The sequence below is a fragment of the Mus caroli genome, unplaced genomic scaffold, assembly GCF_978045245.1.
Source record: "Mus caroli unplaced genomic scaffold, Mus_caroli_1 scaffold_6, whole genome shotgun sequence".
In the NCBI taxonomy this organism is placed as follows: domain Eukaryota; kingdom Metazoa; phylum Chordata; class Mammalia; order Rodentia; family Muridae; genus Mus; species Mus caroli.
The window spans coordinates 55,168,142-55,188,055 of NW_028227261.1; the positions used below are offsets into that span (position 1 = coordinate 55,168,142).

The window sequence follows — 19,914 nt, forward strand, 5'->3', positions numbered from 1 at the left end:
TCACGCCAAGATATTTTATATTATTTGTGACTATTGAGAAGGGTGTTGTTTCCCTAATTTCTTTCTCAGCCTGTTTATTCTTTGTGTAGAGAAAGGCCATTGATTTGTTTGAGTTAATTTTATATCCAGCTACTTCACCGAAGCTGTTTATCAGGCTTAGGAGTTCTCTGGTGGAATTTTTAGGGTCACTTATATATACTATCATATCATCTGCAAAAAGTGATATTTTGACTTCATCTTTTCCAATTTGTATCCCTTTGATCTCCTTTTGTTGTCGAATTGCTCTGGCTAGGACTTCAAGTACAATGTTGAATAGGTATGGAGAAAGTGGACAGCCTTGTCTAGTCCCTGATTTTAGAGGGATTGCTTCAAGCTTCTCACCATTTACTTTGATGTTGGCTACTGGTTTGCTGTAGATTGCTTTTATCATGTTTAGGTATGGGCCTTGAATTCCTGATCTTTCCAAGACTTTTATCATGAATGGGTGTTGGATCTTGTCAAATGCTTTTTCCGCATCTAACGAGATGACCATGTGGTTTTTGTCTTTGAGTTTGTTTATATACTGGATTACGTTGATGGATTTCCGTATGTTGAACCATCCCTGCATCCCTGGGATGAAACCTACTTGGTCAGGATGGATGATTGTTTTGATGTGTTCTTGGATTCGGTTAGCATGAACTTTATTGAGGATTTTTGCATCAATATTCATAAGGGATATTGGTCTGAAGTTTTCTATCTTTGTTGGGTCTTTTTGTGGTTTAGGTATCAGAGTAATTGTGGCTTCATAGAATGAGTTGGGTAGAGTACCTTCTGTTTCTATTTTGTGGCATAGTTTGTGAAGAACTGGGATTAGATCTTCTTTGAAGGTCTGATAGAACTCTGCACTAAACCCATCTGGTCCTGGGCTTTTTTTAGTTGGGAGACTATTAATGACTGCTTCTATTTCTTTGGGGGATACAGGGCTGTTTAGATCATTAACCTGATCTTGATTCAACTTTGGTACCTGGTATCTGTCTAGGAACTTCTCCATTTCATCCGGGTTCTCCAGTTTTGTTGAGTATAGCCTTTGGTAGAAGGATCTGATGGTGTTTTGGATGTCTTCAGGATCTGTTGTTATGTCTCCTTTTTCATTTCTGATTTTGTTAATTAGGATGCTTTCCCTGTGCCCTCTAGTGAGTCTGGCTAAGGGTTTATCTATCTTGTTGATTTTCTCAAAGAACCAGCTCCTTGATTGGTTGATTCTTTGAATAGTTCTTCTTGTTTCCACTTTGTTGATTTCGCCCCTGAGTTTGATTATTTCCTGCTGTCTACTCCTCTTGGGTGAATTTGCTTCCTTTTGTTCTAGTGCTTTTAGGTATGTTGTCAAGCTGCTAATGTGTGCTCTCTCTAGTTTCCTTTTGGAGGCACTCAGAGCTATGAGTTTTCCTCTTAGAAATGCTTTCATTGCGTCCCATAAGTTTGGTTATGTTGTGGCTGCATTTTCATTGAACTCTAAAAAGTCCTTAATTTCTTTCTTTTTTCCTTCCTTGACCAAGGTATCATTGAGAAGAGTGTTGTTCAGTTTCCACGTGAAGGTTGGCTTTCTATTATTTATTTTGTTATTGAAGATCAGCCTTTGTCCATGGTGATCTGATAGGATGCATGGGACAATTTCAATATTTTTGTATCTGTTGAGGCCTGTTTTGTGACCAATTATGTGGTCAATTTTGGAGAAGATACCATGAGGTGCTGTGAAGAAGGTATATCCTTTTGTTTTAGGATAGAATGTTCTGTACATATCTGCCAGATCCATTTGATTCATAACTTCTGTTAGTTTCACTGTGTCCCTGTTTAGTTTCTGTTTCCATGATCTGTCCATTGGTGAAAGTGGTGTGTTGAAGTCTCCCACTATTATTGTATGAGGTGCAATGTGTGCTTTGAGATTTACTAAAGTTTCTTTAATGAATGTGGCTGCCTTTGTATTTGGAGCATAGATATTCAGGATTGATAGTTCCTCTTGGAGGATTTTACCTTTGATGAGTATGAAGTGTCCCTCCCTGTCTTTTTTAATGACTTTGGGTTGGAAGTCAATCTTATCAGATATTAGAATGGCTACTCCAGTTTGTTTCTTTATACCATTTGCTTGGAAAATTGTTTTCCAGCCTTCCATTCTGAGGTAGTGTCTATCTTTTTCTCTGAGATGAGTTTCCTGTAAGCAGCAAAATGTTGGGTCTTGTTTGTGTAGCCAGTTTGTTAGTCTATGTCTTTTTATCGGGGAGTTGAGTCCATTGATATTAAGAGGTATTATGGAAAAGTAATTGTTGTTTCCTGTTATTTTTGTTGTTAAAGTTGGCATTCTGTTCTTGTGGCTGTCTTCTTTTAGGTTTGTTGAGGGATTACCTTCTTGTTGTTTCTAGGGCGTGGTTCCTGTCCTTGTATTGGTTTTTTTCTGTGATTATCCTTTGAAGGGCTGGATTCGTGGAGAGATAATGTGTGAATTTGGTTTTGTCGTGGAATACTTTGGTTTCTCCATCTATGTTAATTGAGAGTTTGGCTGGGTATAGTAGCCTGGGCTGGAATTTGTTTTCTTTTAGTGTCTGTATAACATCTGTCCAGGATCTTCTGGCTTAATAGTCTCTGGTGAGAAATCTGGTGTAATTCTGATAGGCTTGCCTTTATATGTTACTTGGCCTTTTTCTCTTACTGCTTTTAGTATTCTATCTTTATTTAGTGCATTTGTTGTTCTGATTATTATGTGTCAGGAGGTATTTCTTTTCTGGTCCAGTCTATTTGGAGTTCTGTAGGCTTCTTGTATGTTCATGGGCATCTCTTTCTTTAGATTTGGGAAGTTTTCTTCTATAATTTTGTTGAAGATGTTTGCTGGTCCTTTGAGTTGAAAATCTTCATTCTCATCCACTCCTATTATCCGTAGGTTTGGTCTTCTCATTGTGTCCTGTATTTCTTGGATGTTTTGAGTTAGGATCTTTTTGCATTTTACATTTTCCTTGATTGTTGTGCCGATGTTCTCTATGGAATCTTCTGCACCTGAGATTCTCTCTTCCATCTCTTGTATTGTGTTGCTGATGCTGGTATCTATGGTTCCAGATTTCTTTCCTAGGGTTTCTATCTCCAGTGTTGCCTCATTTTGGGTTTTCTTTATTGTGTCTACTTCCCTTTTTAGGTCTAGTATGATTTTGTTCATTTCCATCATCTGTTTGGATGTGTTTTCCTGTTTTTCATTAAGGTATTCTACCTGTTTGATTAGGTTATCCTGTTTTTCTTTAAGGATTTGTAACTCTTTAGCAGTGTTCTCCTGCAGTTCTTTAAGGGATTTTTGTGCTTCCTCTTTACTGTCTTCTACCTGTTTACCAGTGTTCCTTTGTATTTCTTTAAGTGTGTTATTAAAGTCCTTCTTGATGTCCTCTACCATCATCATGAGATATGCTTTTAGATCCGTGTCTAGCTTTTCCGGTGTGTTGGGGTGCCCTGGACTGGGCGAAGTGGGAGTGCTGGGTTCTGATGATGGTGAGTGGTCTTGGTTTCTGTTAGTAAGATTATTACGTTTACCTTTCGCCATCTGGTAATCTCTGGGGTTAGTTGTTGTCGTTGTCACTGTTTAAAGATTGGAGCAGAAGCTGTGTTCCACTCACCAGCAGTCTCAAAATCCTGTGGTGGGGGTCGTGGGTAGCTGGCAGTACCCCGGTGCTGGTCCAGCCGGAAGAGGCCTGTGGTCCTACTCAGGCCGGTTTTCTGCTTCCCTAACTAATGCAGTCTCAGGTCCCGCGCGCAATTGGATTGGAGCAGAAGCTGTGTTCCACTCACCAGAAGTCTTAAGATCCTGTGGCGGGTGTTGTGGGTAGCTGGCAAGTGTCAGCCGACCCTGCGCCCTCGCTACCCCGGTGCTTTTCTGACCGGAAGAGGCTTGTGGCCCTATGTAGGCCGGATTTCTCTCTCCCCAACCAGAGCAGTCTCAGGTCCCGCGTGATTGGACTGGAGCAGAAGCTGTGTTCCACTCACCAGCAGTCTCAAAATCCTGTGGCGGGGGTCGTGGGTAGCTGGCGGGTGTCAGCCGACCCTGCACTCTAGCTACCCCGGTGCTGATCCGGCCGGATGAGGCCTGTGGCCCTACTCAGGCCGGTTTCTGCTTCCCTAACTAATGCAGTCTCAGGTCCTGCGCGCAATTGGATTGGAGCAGAAGCTGTGTTCCACTCACCAGAAGTCTTAAGATCCTGTGGTGGGTGTTATGGGTAGCTGGCGAGTGTCAGCCGACCCTGCGCCCTAGCTATCCCGGTGCTTTTCTGACCGGAAGAGTGATGTTGATTCTTTACAGATGTGTTTACAGATAAGTTGAGGAAGGTCTCCATACCTCTGTCCTTAATTTTGTTTTGTTTTGCTTTTTTGTTTGGTTTTTGATACAGATTTTTTTTTTATGTACTCTGTAGCCTAGGCTGGCCTCCTGGCTCACTCTCCTAAGTCCAAGATCACAGGGGAGAGCGGCCATGCCTAGCTCTTTCCTATTTCTTGTTGCATTGATGTGCATGGGTCACACTGAACTCCTCTTTATGTGCACTCGGCTTTCCCAGGTTTTGTGCACATTGCAATCATTTTCCTAATTGTGCAGAAAACTATTCTCCCAGGAAACAGTCTGAGCTTAGTATTTTGTACCGATATTTTCAGGCCTCCGTTCAGTTTGTTGGGTATGTGATTATTTAGGTTATCCATTTGTTTTCTTTCTTTTTTCCCTGCAGTACTGAGCAACAAACCCAGTGCCTCACGGATGCTGCATAGTGCTGTGCCATCGACTGCCCCACACACTTTTGTCTATTTTTCTTTTTTTCCTGTTTTTTTTTTTTTGTGTGTGTGGGTGGAATCTAGGGGGACAGGGTTTTTCCTGTGTAGTCTAGGCTTTCCTGGAATTTGTTCTGTAGAGCAAGCTGGCCTCCAACTCAGAGATTTGCCTGCTTCTGCCTCCCGAGGGCTGGGATTAAGGGTGAGTGTCACTGCTGCTCAGCTGTCTATTTTTAATTAGTCTCATGTCAAGGAATTTGTTCATTGGATTTATTGGTCTGAGAGCTTTATTTCAGAAAGACACAGTTATTGGATGCAGAATCCCAGGCTTGACAGTTTCAAGCACTTAAAGGTTATTCATTTTAGTCATTCGTTATATTTTGCCTTCATGTTTCCTGACATGATGCTATTGTTACCATTCATTCTCTGCTTATAAATTTAAAAAAATCCTTTGCTAGTTTGTGATGTGTATGTGTGTGTGTGTGTGTGTGTGTGTGTGTGCCTGTGTGTGTGTTTTATGGTGCTTGGGTTCAAACACAGGGTCTCATTCTTGTCACACAAGCACTTTACTTCTGAGTCATGCACCCCAGCCACCTTTGCAAGATCTTTCTTATCTCTGGGTTCAGCAATTTGATTAGGGTAGACTTTGGTATTTCTTAATGTTCCCTTTCTTGGGACTCATGAAACTTCGTGGTATGTGACTGTAAGATTTTCACTAAATTTGGAAAAATTTCAGCCTTAACAGTTGCTTCAAATATCTTTCTGTTCCTTCTTCTGGGCCCAATCTTGCATCCTCTTTTGTCTCATAAGGTTTGAGGCTCACTCACGCTCCACAGCCTTTCTGGTCTTTTTCCCTCTCTACTGGGAGTTTATATGAGGCTAGTTCTTTAAAATACCAAGTTAAAATCAACATACACTAGGTTCCATTTGCATATGTATCTATTGGCGTAATGTATATGTTAAACTTTGTTTATATGTGCTCCCCTGTGTGCTCCTCATACCCTAAGTGTTATTGGAATTTTGATGGAGTTTGTGTTGAGTCTATAGATGACTTTTGGTAATATAGTCATTTTCACAAATATTAATTTGGCCAACTTGGGACTGTGGAAGTTCTTTCCTATCCTCTAATGACTTCTGCAAATTTCTCTAGGAAATGTCTTTTGTTTTCTCCCACTTAATGCAAGGGTGACTTTAGGTAGAATAAGTTTGGTAGCATTTCACTTGCATTTGATTCTCTAAAAAATTTTAAAGTTTTCCTTGCTGATGTTTTTCAGTGACTCACTGCTCTGTCAATAGTGCACTGTTTCACCTCCAATTATTCGTGTAGTTTTCTTCCTTGAACTGAGATTTTCACGGCCCTGTGATCTGATGAGGTATAAGGCATTGTTTTGATCTTTCATGTTTAATAAAACCTGCTTTGTGGCTCAGAATATGATCTGTCCTCATGAAGGGTCCATGGACTTCTGAGACAAATGTTTATTTTGTATGGGTGGCATGGGATACTCTGTAGCTGTCTGTTAAGCCATTTGATGTAAGGTGTAGTTTAACTCTGACACTGTTTTGTTTCTTTGTTGCATGTTCCAGCTAAAGTTTTGGGCTATCGAGGTTAACCATGATTAATGCATTAGGACCCGTTTGACTTTTAAGGGCAATAGTGTTTGCTGTATGAAATTGAGCATCCTAAGACTGGGTGCGCATGGATTTCTAGTTACTATAGCTTGACGTTTGTCCATTTTTACCGACATCTAGTGACTCTTCTCTCCTCTAATGTTTCTTAGAAGTGTACTTTACAGATATCAGCATAGTCACACAGCTTGGTGTTTGAATCTCATTCTCTGATTCTAAGTCTGTATTGTCTTTGCCAGAGAGGTGCTTCATTTCAGAAAATGGATGAATCGTTGGATTTTATTATTTTAAGGTAGTTATTTGGTCTGTGTCTGTTGCTGGGTTGAGGCTGTTTACCTTTAAGATTATTATTTTAAAGTGTTTATTATTACCTATAATCTTGTCAGTTGTTTTTAACTGATCCTTGGATCCTTGTTCTATTGTTTCACCCCTATTAGCGTGGGGTATGTGTTGCTCTGCATGCTGGATAGAATGGGGTCCTCACTGCTCTCCTCCATTCATCTACTGTTACATTAATTCCCTGCTGGCTGATACTGTTTCCATTCCTCTGTTCCCAGTCTTCTTTAAAGTCCCTTCTGCAGTGCTTGGGAGCAGTGATCACGAACTGCCTTAGTTGTGCTTGTCTGGAAACATCCTTACAATCTCTTCACTTTTAAGGGATGATTTGCTGGATACAGTGCTGTTGGTTATCAGTTACCTCCAGAGCTGGAGATAACGTTGCTTTGCTCCACATTATCCTGACTTTGGGGGTTGCAAATGAGAGCTTTGACGGGTGTGATGGTTTGTATATCCTTGGACCAGGGAGCGGCACCATCTGAAGGTGTGGCCTTGTTGGAATAGGTGTGACCTGGTTGGAATGGGTGTGTCACTGTGGGTGTGGGTATAAGATCCTCACCCTAGTTGCCTGGAAGTCAGTCTTCCACTAGCAGCCTTTGGATGAAGACATAGAACTCTCGGCTCCTCCTGCGCCATGCCTGCCTGGATACTGCCATGCTCCCACCTTGATGATAATGGACTGAACCTCTGAACCTGTAACCCAGCCCCAATTAAATGTTGTTTTTTATAAGACTTGCCTTGGTCATGGTGTCTGTTCACAGCAGTAAAACCCTAACTAAGACAACGGGATTCTTTGTCAGTTGGTGCTTTCCGTTTTTCCTCTCGAATGTGTGCGCATGTGTGCAGGCCAGAGGACAACCTTAGGAGCCATTCTCAGGAATGCAGCTTATGTCTTTTGAGACTTTCCTTGACCTATAACTCATCAATAAGGTGACATTGGCATGCCAGTGAGGGTTAGGAATTCTCCTGTCTCTACGTTCCTAGCTCTCAGTTACAACCACGTGCTACCATGCCTGTCATTTTTTACAGTGGTTCTGAGGACCAAACCCAGGTGCTTTTGTTTGGAATGTAAACATTTACCAATGTAGCCATGCCACTACTCCCTCCCTTTCAGCTTTTAACATTGTTTCTTCTCTGCCATCTATTTTTTGACATCTTGACTAAGTCATGACGAGGTGTTCCTCACCTCTGCCTCTGGTCTTGTCTCTTTGCAGTTTTAAGCACCCCTTGGTCTTAAATGTCCACTTATTTTTCTAGATTTTGAAGCTTTTCTACTCTAATTTCATTGAACAGATTAAACGTTTCTTGGCTAGTTAGGCCTTTTGATTGTATCCCAGAGTTCCTGGGTACCGTGGACCTGTCCTTTTTTCCTTTATGGATATTTGAGTGCAGTGTTGCCAGCCCTGTGCATCTCTGATATTCTTTCTTCTCTTGGCTGAATGTACTGGTGACAATTCTGCTTTGTTTTTACCTGCCTGCTTAAGATTTTTATTTTCAATGTTGCCCCTGTCTTTTTTTTTTTATTATTATTTAGTACACTTTGAAGTTTGTGGAAGATTTCTTCTGCAGTGATTTTCTAGTCTTCCCATAGAAGAGGGTGTTTATAAAATAGGAATTTTAGTGGAATTTCAAGTTATAAATACACAATTATATATAAATTTTAATTTATCAATAAAGTTTAATACATACATGTAAATTTTTAGAGACAAGAGCTATTTAATCCATCTTAATCTTAAAGTCATAATCCCCTGCCTCAGCCTCCCAACTGCTGGGATTTCAAATATACACTGAATACAGTATGCATTTTTACCATATTTATTTATGTTTATCTATAGATAATCTCTGTTCTTTTACCTGTCTTCTATTTATTTCTTCATATTTTTCATGGTTTTATTTTACTTTATTTTTATTTTGGTTTTTCAAGACAGGGTTTCTCTGTGTAATCCTGACTGTCCTGGAACTCACTCTGTAGACCAGGCTGGCCTCGAACTCAGAAATCTGCCTGCCTCTGCCTCCCAAGTGCTGGGATTAAAGGTGTGCACCACCACTGCCCGGCTTCATGGTTTTATTTTAACTGAAAATAAATCCCCCCCCCATATAACATTCTGATTATGGTTTCTCCTTTCTCATCTTCCTAGGTCCTTCCCACCTTCCCACCTATTTAGCTCTCTCTCTCTCAGTCTCAAAAAAAAAAAAAAAAAAAAAAAAAAAAGAAACCAGGTAAATAAGAAAACAAAACAGAATAGAACAAAACCAACACAGAGGAAAAAAAGAAACAAAGAAAAATCATGAGAAGTACGCACACATGCACCGAAAACTCATAAAACCACGATACCAGAAGTCATAACACATAAGCAACGGATCAGTAAAGCTACAAATACAAATGCCCAGGCAAAGCACTTGAGACAAAATACAACCTCCGATGGATTCCTGCGTCTGTCTGAGATGGCCGTCTGTGGCCAGATGTGCGTGTTAACATGTCTGTTAACTACATCAGTATGTCAGTGCCATCTGCTCTGGGTTCAAATCTCCTGCTCACGTTCCTAACCAGTCCTTTTGTATGGAAGGAGTTTTCTGAGCATTCCTCTCTTCCTTTAGATGTGGTTGTGCTTTGCTCTGACATGTAATTCAATGCCTTTGACTCAGCTTAAACCTTCCATGGCTCATTTTAGGTTCTCGGGGTTCTGGGATAGCCGTTTCTTGGGGACTAGACATGGCCTTTCTTAAATCTAGCCGATATTCATTTTCTCCCTCTGACAAGGTTTGATTGATGGAGCCCTGGCTGGCTTTGAACTTTCTGTGCCTGTGAATGACCTTAAATTCTTGATCTTTGTGCCTCCACTTCTCAAATTCTGGGATTATAGGCATGTGCTAATGGATTCAGCCATCCAGTATTTCTTGTATCATAAGGTCTCTCCATAGGCTGCTTTCATGGAGCCCAGGGATGGAACTGAGGTTGTCAGGCTTGTGCAGTGCATGCTCTGTCCATTGGCTGCCATTGCTCTTTGATTTGACTATCTGCAGCTGTACTGTGGGGCAGCACTTGGGAAGCAGAGGCCGGAGAAACAAGGGAGCAAGGTCAGACCCAGATAGGTCAAGGGCAGCCTGCGCCAATGACAGCATTTCCAAGCCAATTATAAAAACAAAATGTTTGCCATTACTCAAAAAATACAGATTAGATCACAATGGCACAAAATATCATGAAAGGAAAAACTCTTAATAATTGCTTATTTAAGGATTCTTCCACAATTTCAGGATCACCATAAATTGCAACAAGCTCCTGAAAAGTAGGTTTGTGCACATAGTGGGAATCGTGAAATTATTTTGTCCTTTCATAAATACCCTGACTTTTGGTAACATGCCGTAATGAGATCTCTTGTCTTTTTTCTCATTTTTCTACTAAAATATAATTTAATATTCTGCTAAAATTTAATTTAATAAAAGGAACAGAATCTTCCTTCCTTGCATCTCAGGGAGTGGGAGGGAGAAAATGAAGGTGTGAGGGAGGGGAAAGGAAAGGAGAGAGACCAGCACAGGCCAGAGCACTTCAGATGGAGCAGAATCAAACAGGAGCAGACGGACCTCGAACCTTGTATGCGGCTCTAAGAAGAGCTGTGCTGTTTGGGTCAAAGTCTATCAAATCCTCTGCCACAGCCACAAAGCCACAGGAAAAACCAGTTACTGCCACAAGAAGACCAGAAAGAAATCAAGGGTCTAGTAAAAGATATTTGCAGAACTGGATATGTTTATCTTCAGAAACGCATGGCACAGAGGAGAGCAGCAGCCCTCTTCTGAAATGGAGCAGTCTCACAGGCTAGACAAGCCTGCTGCAGTCCACTTCTGCCTCCATCTTTTTGGGATCACACCTTCTCCCAGCTGCAGCCCTGCCCGGGGGGCGGGGGGGCTCAGAGTCTGCTCTGGTGCCTGGCTGTGGTACTGCAGGCCAAGTTTCAAACCTCAGCTGTTAGGAAAAGTACAACCTCAGAGAGCTTAAGCTTTATATATTTTAAATCCTTTTCTACAGTTTTACAACATGCCGATACTTTCCAATTTCCTGGACAGTTTCACAGACAAGTGGAAGGAATTGGGGATGGTTGAACACCATCAGGTGTCAGAATTAGATAGAGGGAAGGAGGATTAGAGCACTGGGCACAAAGTGTCTCTAAGAGAGAGAAAGTACTGGCCTGGGAGGGAAGGCTTTCCTCTTCCCCTCTCTTCCTCTCTCTTCCCCTCTCTTTCCCTCTCCTCTTCTTCCCCCCTCTTCCCCTCTCTTCCCCCCTCTTCCTCCCTCTCACTCCCTCTTCCCCTCTCTTCCCCTCTCTTTGTTTTGTGACTTGTAGGTCACACCCAGCGCCTTGGGAATGCTAGGGAAGTGTCCTGCCACTTGGATTTTGCAGCACATGATTCTACCTCACGAAGAGCTGACACTGGTGCCTTGAATTCTTGACTCTCCTGTCCCCATGTCCCAAGTTCAGGAACTGTGCATGTATGCCACTATGCCTGGAGAACTCAGTTTTTCAAACTTTTTTTTTCTTTTTCTTGATTCTATTTTTTTTCCTTATCTATATTTTAGAATGTAAGCATTTGTCAGCACTGATGCCGATTCTCTCTTTAACCACAAGATGGCACTCGAGGGCTAGTCTTTGGGGAATAAAAAGGCTTGCTTTCCTTAAAAATACATCACTGTAATTACGTAAACCCGCAAGAATGATATTTAAACCAAATCACTCTGAAAGGACAGCACAAACATACATGAAGTGTGTTAAATGAATGTGTTTCTATGTAACTGGAGGGAAAGGGAATCAGCTATTCCAAGAGAAAGATGTGTTTTATGTGTTTAAATACAGACAACCAAAAATGAAAAATAAAAAAAAGACAAGAAAAACCCACAACCAGTTAAAAATCATATTTAAGCATAATACATACTAACTTCATAAATCAAAATACAAGACAGCTGAGTCCAGAGTGGGCTCTGTAAATACAAGAAAGGTTTAGTGATAGTTGACACTACACAGTATTCACCTCCTTTTCAATAGACTCCAGTGAGATGAAGAGTAAATGCTGATGTTGGTACACACATGCAATCCCTTTCCTTAATGGTGGGCGTAATTTGCTCTTGCCTGTACACAGACAGGGTATGTATACTTACTGAAACTTTAAATCTTTAGGAAGTATGTACCGGTAGGCAAGTAGGAACTACTTGTTTTAAATTTCAAATAAGGTTTGTACTTATAAACACAATTTGGTTGATCTCTGTGCCTAATTTAAAAAAAAAACTGGTAAATTAGAGAAAATTCTAGAACTGGTGACCCAGCTGACAGTGGAGGTGAGGAACCTGGGCTGGATGCTGATCACTGGGTGATGGATGTGGAGCTAGTCAGCTGTAGCTCTGTAAGATGCTGACGAATCTTTGTGTGCTACACTTGAGCTCTGCCTCCCAACTCCGATACAACATTTGGCATGAGGGGGACATGCCTAGTGAGTGAACAGTAATCCCCCAAGCTACTTCCTGATCCTTCTATACCTCTTTCTTAGCTTATGTCGCTGGAACAAATTACCTGAGATTATCAACCTAAAAAGAAAAAAAGGTTTCTTTGTGGATCGTGATTTCAGTCTATGGTTGGTGGGTCCCATCACTTTGAGTCTTTGACAAGGCAGGGCATTATAATAATAAAGCAAAGCCTCATACTTCATGGTGGTCAGAGAACAAAAAGAAGAATGGACTGGGGTATCAGTGCTCCCCCAAAAGCGTGCCTCAATGATGTAAATTCCCTTTACAAGGCCCCACCTCCTGAAGATCCCACCAACTCCTGGTAGCACCACAGACCATGCCCATAGCTTGGTCTACTGGTTTGCTTTACTGTTGCTGTGGTAAAATACCATGACCAAAAGCAACCTGCAGAGGAGAGGGTTTGTTTGGCTTACAAGTTACAGTCTATCATCAGGAGAAGGGAAAGCAGGAACTCAGGGCAGGAACCTGGAGACAAACTTGAAGCAGAAGCCATGAAGGAACACTGCTTCCGGAATTGCTCCTCATGGTTTGCTAAGCTGTTTTGTTTTTTCACCCAGGGCCACCTGCCCAGGGTTGGTACCATCCCTGAAGGCCCTCTTCTAATAATTAGCTATCAAGGTAATGCCCCACAGACGTACTGACGGGCAACCTGATGGGGGCATTTTCCCAATGGAAGTTTCTCTTCCCATATGACTCTAGTTGGTATCATGTTGACCAAAAACCAAGTGGGACTCATGATCTTTGGGGAACAGGTAAGATTCAGTCTGTAGCAATCTGCTGTGTGTGCAGAGGAACAACATCTTTTAAGAGACTATATGCTGAAGGTAAAACTCTACCAGAATTAATAACTTAGATAACTTGCTGGCTGTCAGAGCTTAGATTCTGCATAGGGATTGTTTCTGTTGCTAGATGCATTGTAATGATACAGTTGCACTCATTCACTGTAGCGTACAACAGTGTTACACGTGCATAACAAGAACACTCTAAAGAACAGTCTTTGTTACTATTGATTTTATGTGTTCACTATTTCTCTTGAGGAAATAAGTACAAACCACAGATGGGATGTTAGATTCATTTTCTTTTCCATGTCTTAGAAATAAGGCATTTATGAATATTCAAATGAACCATCAAGGTAGTGTTTTTAAAAAGGCTTTAGAAATGAACCCCAAATTACATGATTAATTAGTGAATATTTATGAGCTGATTGCAATAATAAGTATATATTAACTAACCAAAATACAGGTAAGAGTTTAGAATTTGCATAAAATATTTATGGCAGGCATATTTTCAGTTTTAAATCCCTGTTTATAGATTATACCCTAGAACTCCCCTAACAGAACTATGGTTTCTATCTACATGATAGATCTTAAATTTCAGGTTTTTTCTACAATTAATTTTATTTAATTCTAATATTAAATGGTGAGACAAGATACATATGCATTTTTTCAACAAAATTAACTGAGTACCTACTATGTGCTGTGCGACAGGGATGCTTATTCCAATGCCCCAATTCTGGGTACTTCCTTATAACTATGTCTGAACAGGATGGGCCCCGACAGAGACAGAATCAGTACACTATCATACAGGTGATGGGGAGCTGAGACATCCGAGCATGTAAGGGACAGTTTCCTATGGAGAGATGTCAGTTGGATTCATGCCACCCTTGTGGGATGCTGTGCAGGCTGAAGAGAGGTGTGGAGTAGAGAGGGGAAACTGCAAGACATAATGGTCCTAGATACATGTGGTCAGCTATATGTTATTTTCTAACTTGAGATAAATTTACATTTCTTACATATTTCTGCCAGAGATTATTTTCATTCTGTGGAAAGCTGGGGGTGGGCATATTCCCCACTCCTCAGGAACTAATGTTTTTTGAATGTTCATATGCTAAACTTTTAAATATGTGGTATCATTCAAAGACTCAATGGAAAACAGCCTTTGCAAGGAAGGTGGTGTTATACCCAGAGCAGCACATCCTGAGAGGGTAGGAACCCCATCAAGGTCTGCCTGACTCCTCCCCCTGCCAGTTCCAAGGGAAGGTTTTCCATCTGTGAAAGGAACACAAGCCAGTGAAGAAGCAGAAGGAAAGCACAATAGCAAGTCTTATGGCATGCATGTCTGTGTGGTAGGCGTTAGAAGCATTTACATATATTGAAATCGTGTCTGACCACATGAGCGACTCCAGACCTCTTTGGGAGGCAGCTGCTATTGAACAAATACAACCGAGGCACAAAGGAATCAAGACATGATGTTCAGGCTTCCAGAGGTGCTATCCAGACAGGTCAGGACCCAGCTCCAGGGACCTGAGCTTACATACCTATCTCACAGGCCAAGACTTAACTCAGGGTACTAGAAAAGGCTCTGCAGGGAGAGATACTTCAATTACAAGGCACCAATGGAGAAATCTTAGGTCTCCATGGAAGAATGAGGAACATAATTGCATATGGTATTGCTGGGTAAGGGCAGTGAGCAGGGTGGACAACTGAGGAAGGTAGAGGGAGGTGACAAAGAGAGTCTTTCCTTAACACTATGCAAATAAGCACCTCAATTTGCATTTTTCTAATGAACTAATAAATGAATAATTAATAAAGATGGAGCCACTGTCCTAACTTGTGGTAAGTATGGGGCTCTACCACTGAGCCACATCTCCAACTCCTATTTTTTAAAATCAGGAAATATCAGTGTAAGGAAGACATTTTCAAACATTTATGTAAAACAGACAGGCACAGTGGTACACATTTGTAATCCATGAACTCAAGAGGTTGAGGCAGGAGGATAGTGAGTTTGAAGTTAGGCTGGGTTATGAAGTTAGTTCAAAGCCTCAAGAAATTTAGCTCAGTGGTGAAGGGCTTGTCTAACAGTGCACTTTATCACGTATTCTGCATTTTGATGAACATTAAGGATTGATGGTGGGGCTGGAGAGATGGCTCAGTGGTTAAGAGCACTGACTGCTCTTCCAGAAGTTCTGAGTTCAATTCCCAGCAACTACATGGTGGCTCACAACCATCTGTAATGAGATCTGATGCCCTCTTTTGGTGTGTCTGAAGACAGCAACAGTGTACTCACATACATAAGATAATCTTTTTTTTAAAAAAGAATTGTTGATAATGATCTGGAAAGAAGCTGAATTTCATCATTTCTTGGGCTTCTACTTGCGTTTGCATATACAAATATTTATGGCACTATGGAATGCATATAAATGTGACGTCTTTTCAAAACTTTGCTCGAAGTGTTCTTTTTCCTGACTACTAACTCTTACAATTTATAAAATGCAAATCGCATCTGATCTGTATATATTCTCATCAGCCACCAGATGGCATAAGGTGTGTGTGAGAGAGCACTTTATTCTGACAGGGTCACTGCACATAACTTGCCCCTATAAACTCAAAATAATGTATTTTGAAATGTTCTAGCACTCAAACAGCTCATAGAACTATGAGTTTTAGCCACATGTAGAAGTGAGTGATTAAGTTGAAATTGACTGGGTCTTCTGTTTTTCTAAATCTTGGGGTTTTGTGAGATGCTGGCACTCGGGAAGGAAGCAACGAAAACAAGGAAAAGAAAACAGCTCTGATACAGGAAATCAGAGAAGGAGTCAAAGCGGTGGCCACTTTAGATTCTGAGAAATTTTTAAGTTGCAAGAGAAACTTGAAACATGCCTTCAAGAAAAGAAAAAAAAAAAACCATGATTGCCTTTCTTCAAACTCAGCATAATCCATTTTCCTCCTGACTATCATTTATGCGGAAGCGCCACAAAGGAATACAGAAACTTTTCTTCACTTTGGCACAAAAAGAAGTTGTTGCTGAGGTTTGGGGAACAAAAGGTTAGAAGGACCTATTTGACTTTTATTCCAATTTATAATACAGCACACTGTTTAATGATTGTGTATTCCTATCAGAAAACCACAGGCTCCTGACTGCTGATGGCAGGAACTGAAGTGTGAGGTGAAAATGGGGAGGGTGGCAAGGTCTTCCCTTCCCAAGCCTCACAGCAGCACAGCAACTGAGCACCATGAAGAAAGCACATTGTTCACATGCTATCTCTCCTATGTGGATACACACACACACACACACACACACACACACACACATACACACAGAGGGAAAACTAGAAGGGAGACTGGGTGGAGGAAGGGACCAAGCAGAAAGATGGGCAGGGAGAGGAAGAAAGTGTTTCTATACTATGGTCTGAGTATATATTATATTTAAATGAGAAAAATTGTTATAAAACCCATCACTTTATACAGTAAATGCACATTTTCTTTGGTGTGTGTGTAGGAACACATGTATACCTGCGTTTACACATGTGGGGGTGCACATGTATATGGAGGCTAGTGGTTGACTTCTGATGTCTTTCTTGATTGCTCCACTAAGGTAAGGTCCCTTGCTTAGCCTGGAGCTCTCTAGTTTGATTAGTAGAGAATGTAATCCAGCTTGAGAGAACCCTCTATCACTGTCTTCTGAGTACAGGGATTACAGGAGGGTCACTAGGTCTACCTGGCATTTCCATGGTGCTGGGTTCCGTACTCTGGTCTTCATATTTGAATGACACGCACTTTATTCCCAAATCCAATAAAAAATTTATATCTCACAAGAGTATGTACACACACACACACACACACACACACACACACACAAACACACAGTTCCTGAATGAGAAATCTTTGGGAAAACAAAGTAAGAGCTATGAGAAAGATGAAAAGGTAGCTGGCTGGTGATAACTCTCTTGGAAGGGGACAGGCTGGGCTTTTTACTGTGGTCCCCACCCTACCTCCATGTTTGTCAGCTTTGGTACCTGAGTTCTTTGTGTGTGTGTGTGTGTGTGTGAGTACCTTGTTATCATTGTTCTCATGCTTAAGAAAGGCATAGGCTGCTATTCCTAAGACACCAGCAGACAGTGGAAAGCACAAAACCCAACACTAGGTCACCACAATCACTCATTCAAGGCACTTGGAATGATGTCTTACTTCGACTCCCATTGCACTTGATTCTGCCGATCCTGCTGCTTCCATTTGTAATACTGTCCCATGAAATGTGGATCTCCAACAACTGAAATAAAATGATTAAAGAAAGAAGTATTCATATACGCTCCTTAATATCACTCAGAGGGTAGCTCACTTCTCATTAAGTTGATACGTGGCAATTGCACACACTGTATAGTTCATGTTACAATGCTCAGGGACTTTGCAAATGTTTTCTTTTTATTGGTACTGTGTAATACTCAATATTGTTTGAAATAAGTAGATTGTGATTTGGAAATTGTTTTCATTATAATGACATGCGTTTATATATCATTTATGCAGTTAAATAAAATTTATGAGAGGCCATTGTTTTAGCTGAAGTCCTGCGGTAGGCCCCAATACTAATGTAAGATAGAGTCTCCCAAGCCAGGCCGTGGTGGTCCAGGTCTTTAATCTCAGCTCTATGGAGGCAGAGAAGGCACACCTTGGAGTCTGAGGCCAGCCAGGTCTATAGAGTGAGTTCTAGAGCAGCCAAGACTGCTGCTATGTATATAAACCCTATGTATATAAAAAATAAAAGTGGAGTTTTATGCCTACAATGTCATGCATCCTTGGAGCAAGCCGAAGAATCCCCAAACAAAGCTGACTCATGGCAAGCAACCAGAAGGGCCAGTGAGATGAGCAAGTCCCCTCTGCATCCCCCTTCCACGAACACTAACCTGGTTGTTTCATGGTTCTAACTCCTTAGTTAAAATGATACCTAACTCATGATTCACTAATAAAAGCCAATTCTGACTTTAAACTTGCAGAAACTTTGTATCACCGTTATGGTAATGAAGTTTGAATATAACTTATGGAGACCACAACCTTAATAACTTAACAGTTTTGTAATTTTGTTCTTCAAGTGAAAAATTAAGTCTTGGGGTTGGCAGTATCAGTCTTTCCATTTCTACTCTGAAAACTGTTATTTTGTCTTGTTTCCAGTTCTGGGCAACTCCAGGGCCTGTGCAAACCAGGTCAAGGCAGGGCATCTATATCCCAGAGACATTTCCAGTCTTGATCATATCATCCACAGAGAAAGACTATCAAACAGATGCTTCTCCTGGCTTAAGGGAGCCCTTTGGCCATGTTGCTATGACACTGCCCTCCCTTGGCTGATGACAAGGGTTCCAGCAGCCTCCGTTGGGCTGGAGGGGCCTCCCTTGATCTGAACCCTGGGAGTTGCCTGTGGGCTAGTTCATCTTACTGGATCCATGCCAGTCAAGGTCATTCCTCTCCCAAGGACTGAGCCTGGGAGAGGAGCTCTTAAGGAAGCCCCTGATCCTTTAACTCTTTCCTAGAATCTGGTATTTCTAGAGACAATCATCTTCACTATTCTCATTTTTGATGCCATTAAAATTTCTGTCCAGAAGCTGGAGAAATGAGTCCGTGCTAAAGAGCACTTCCAGAGGATCTGGGTTCAATTCCCAGCACCCGCATGGAGCTCACAACTGCCTGTAGATCCAACTCCAGGGCCTCGAACACCTCTGGCTTCCATTAGTAGACACATGTGATTATACACAAGTAAAACAGAACAAAACCCCTGTATGTCCAGGGCAGGGTGTTCAGTTCAGTGGCAGAGCACTGGCGTTCGTTCCATCCCTAGCAACCCAACATCAGGATTTGTATTTAGTTTGAATAGTGCAGGTGGACTTGCTGGCCTCCTGTGTGTGGCAGTTCCATCTACCCAGCCCACATCTTCATTAGGGTATTTTGAAATCATGTTACCTGACTGGCTCACAAGTTTGTGGTTAGTTACAGGTTTATGCTGCCAATCAAATTCACATAAAATGTACTGAAAAGTGTACTCTGAACCCACAGCACATATTCTCTCCTCCCCTCCCCCGTCCCCTGCCTTCTCTGTTTTTCCTCTCCTTAAGTCTGAGCTTGTAGATGAACCACTTAGCTGGCTAGATGCTTTCTGCTAACCTCGCTATTTGGAGTCTTTACTCTTTTCTTTGTAATGCAATGCTATTTGCTTTTGATAGATAAATTACATGATTTTTACCAGCAACATTCCTATATACAGTCTAACTTTTTTCTTCCTCAGATCCACACGAGCACACACAACCACACAACCACACTGTCTTCCAGGCTGCATTAGACCCTTGGGCTGGCATTTAGGGAAAACATCCTTTAAAGAAGTGAATTCTTGGTGAAGAATCGTCGTTCTTTTAGGTGATTATTATAAGTAACATACTGGATTTTTTTTCCCTGAGACAAGAGTTTCTCTTTCTCTGTATAGCCCTGGCTATCATAGTCAAGGATGGACTCGAACTCACAGAGATCTACCTGCCTCTCTGCCTCCTGCGTGCTGGGACTAAAGGCATTCACCATCACCACTTGGCTTGGAATTCTTACTATAGGCATGTGTATGTAAAGTAGGTATGGAGGGGTGCACTTTATACTGCCCAGACAAACAGACTAGAAGTGTTCAAGAGTGTCTTATCAGCCATCTTCAACCCAACAAGGATAAAATTGAAAATTTTGCTAAGGTTCTATTTAAAGACAACTCATATCTTTCCATACAGTTTTTGAAATAGATTTTTTTCCTGCATTGTGTATGTGAGTCTGTGTGGCAGGCAGTCTCTGTCTTACATCTTACAAACCCAGAGTGACCATGTTACCGGTCCAAGAAGTCCATGCAAATTGTATTGACCCCGGCTTCTTGGT

The 19,914-nt window shown here is 41.4% G+C and overlaps 1 protein-coding gene across 1 annotated transcript in view; it reads right to left on the reverse strand.

Moving 5' to 3' along the window:
* Positions 1–19,914, reverse strand: part of Ube2u (ubiquitin conjugating enzyme E2 U) — an 82,486-nt gene that overhangs the window by 12,159 nt on the left and 50,413 nt on the right. Inside the window, exon 8 of the mRNA XM_021160951.3 lies at positions 17,209–17,290. Coding sequence (XP_021016610.1) covers positions 17,209–17,290 — 82 coding nt within the window. The remainder of the gene's footprint in view (positions 1–17,208; positions 17,291–19,914) is intronic.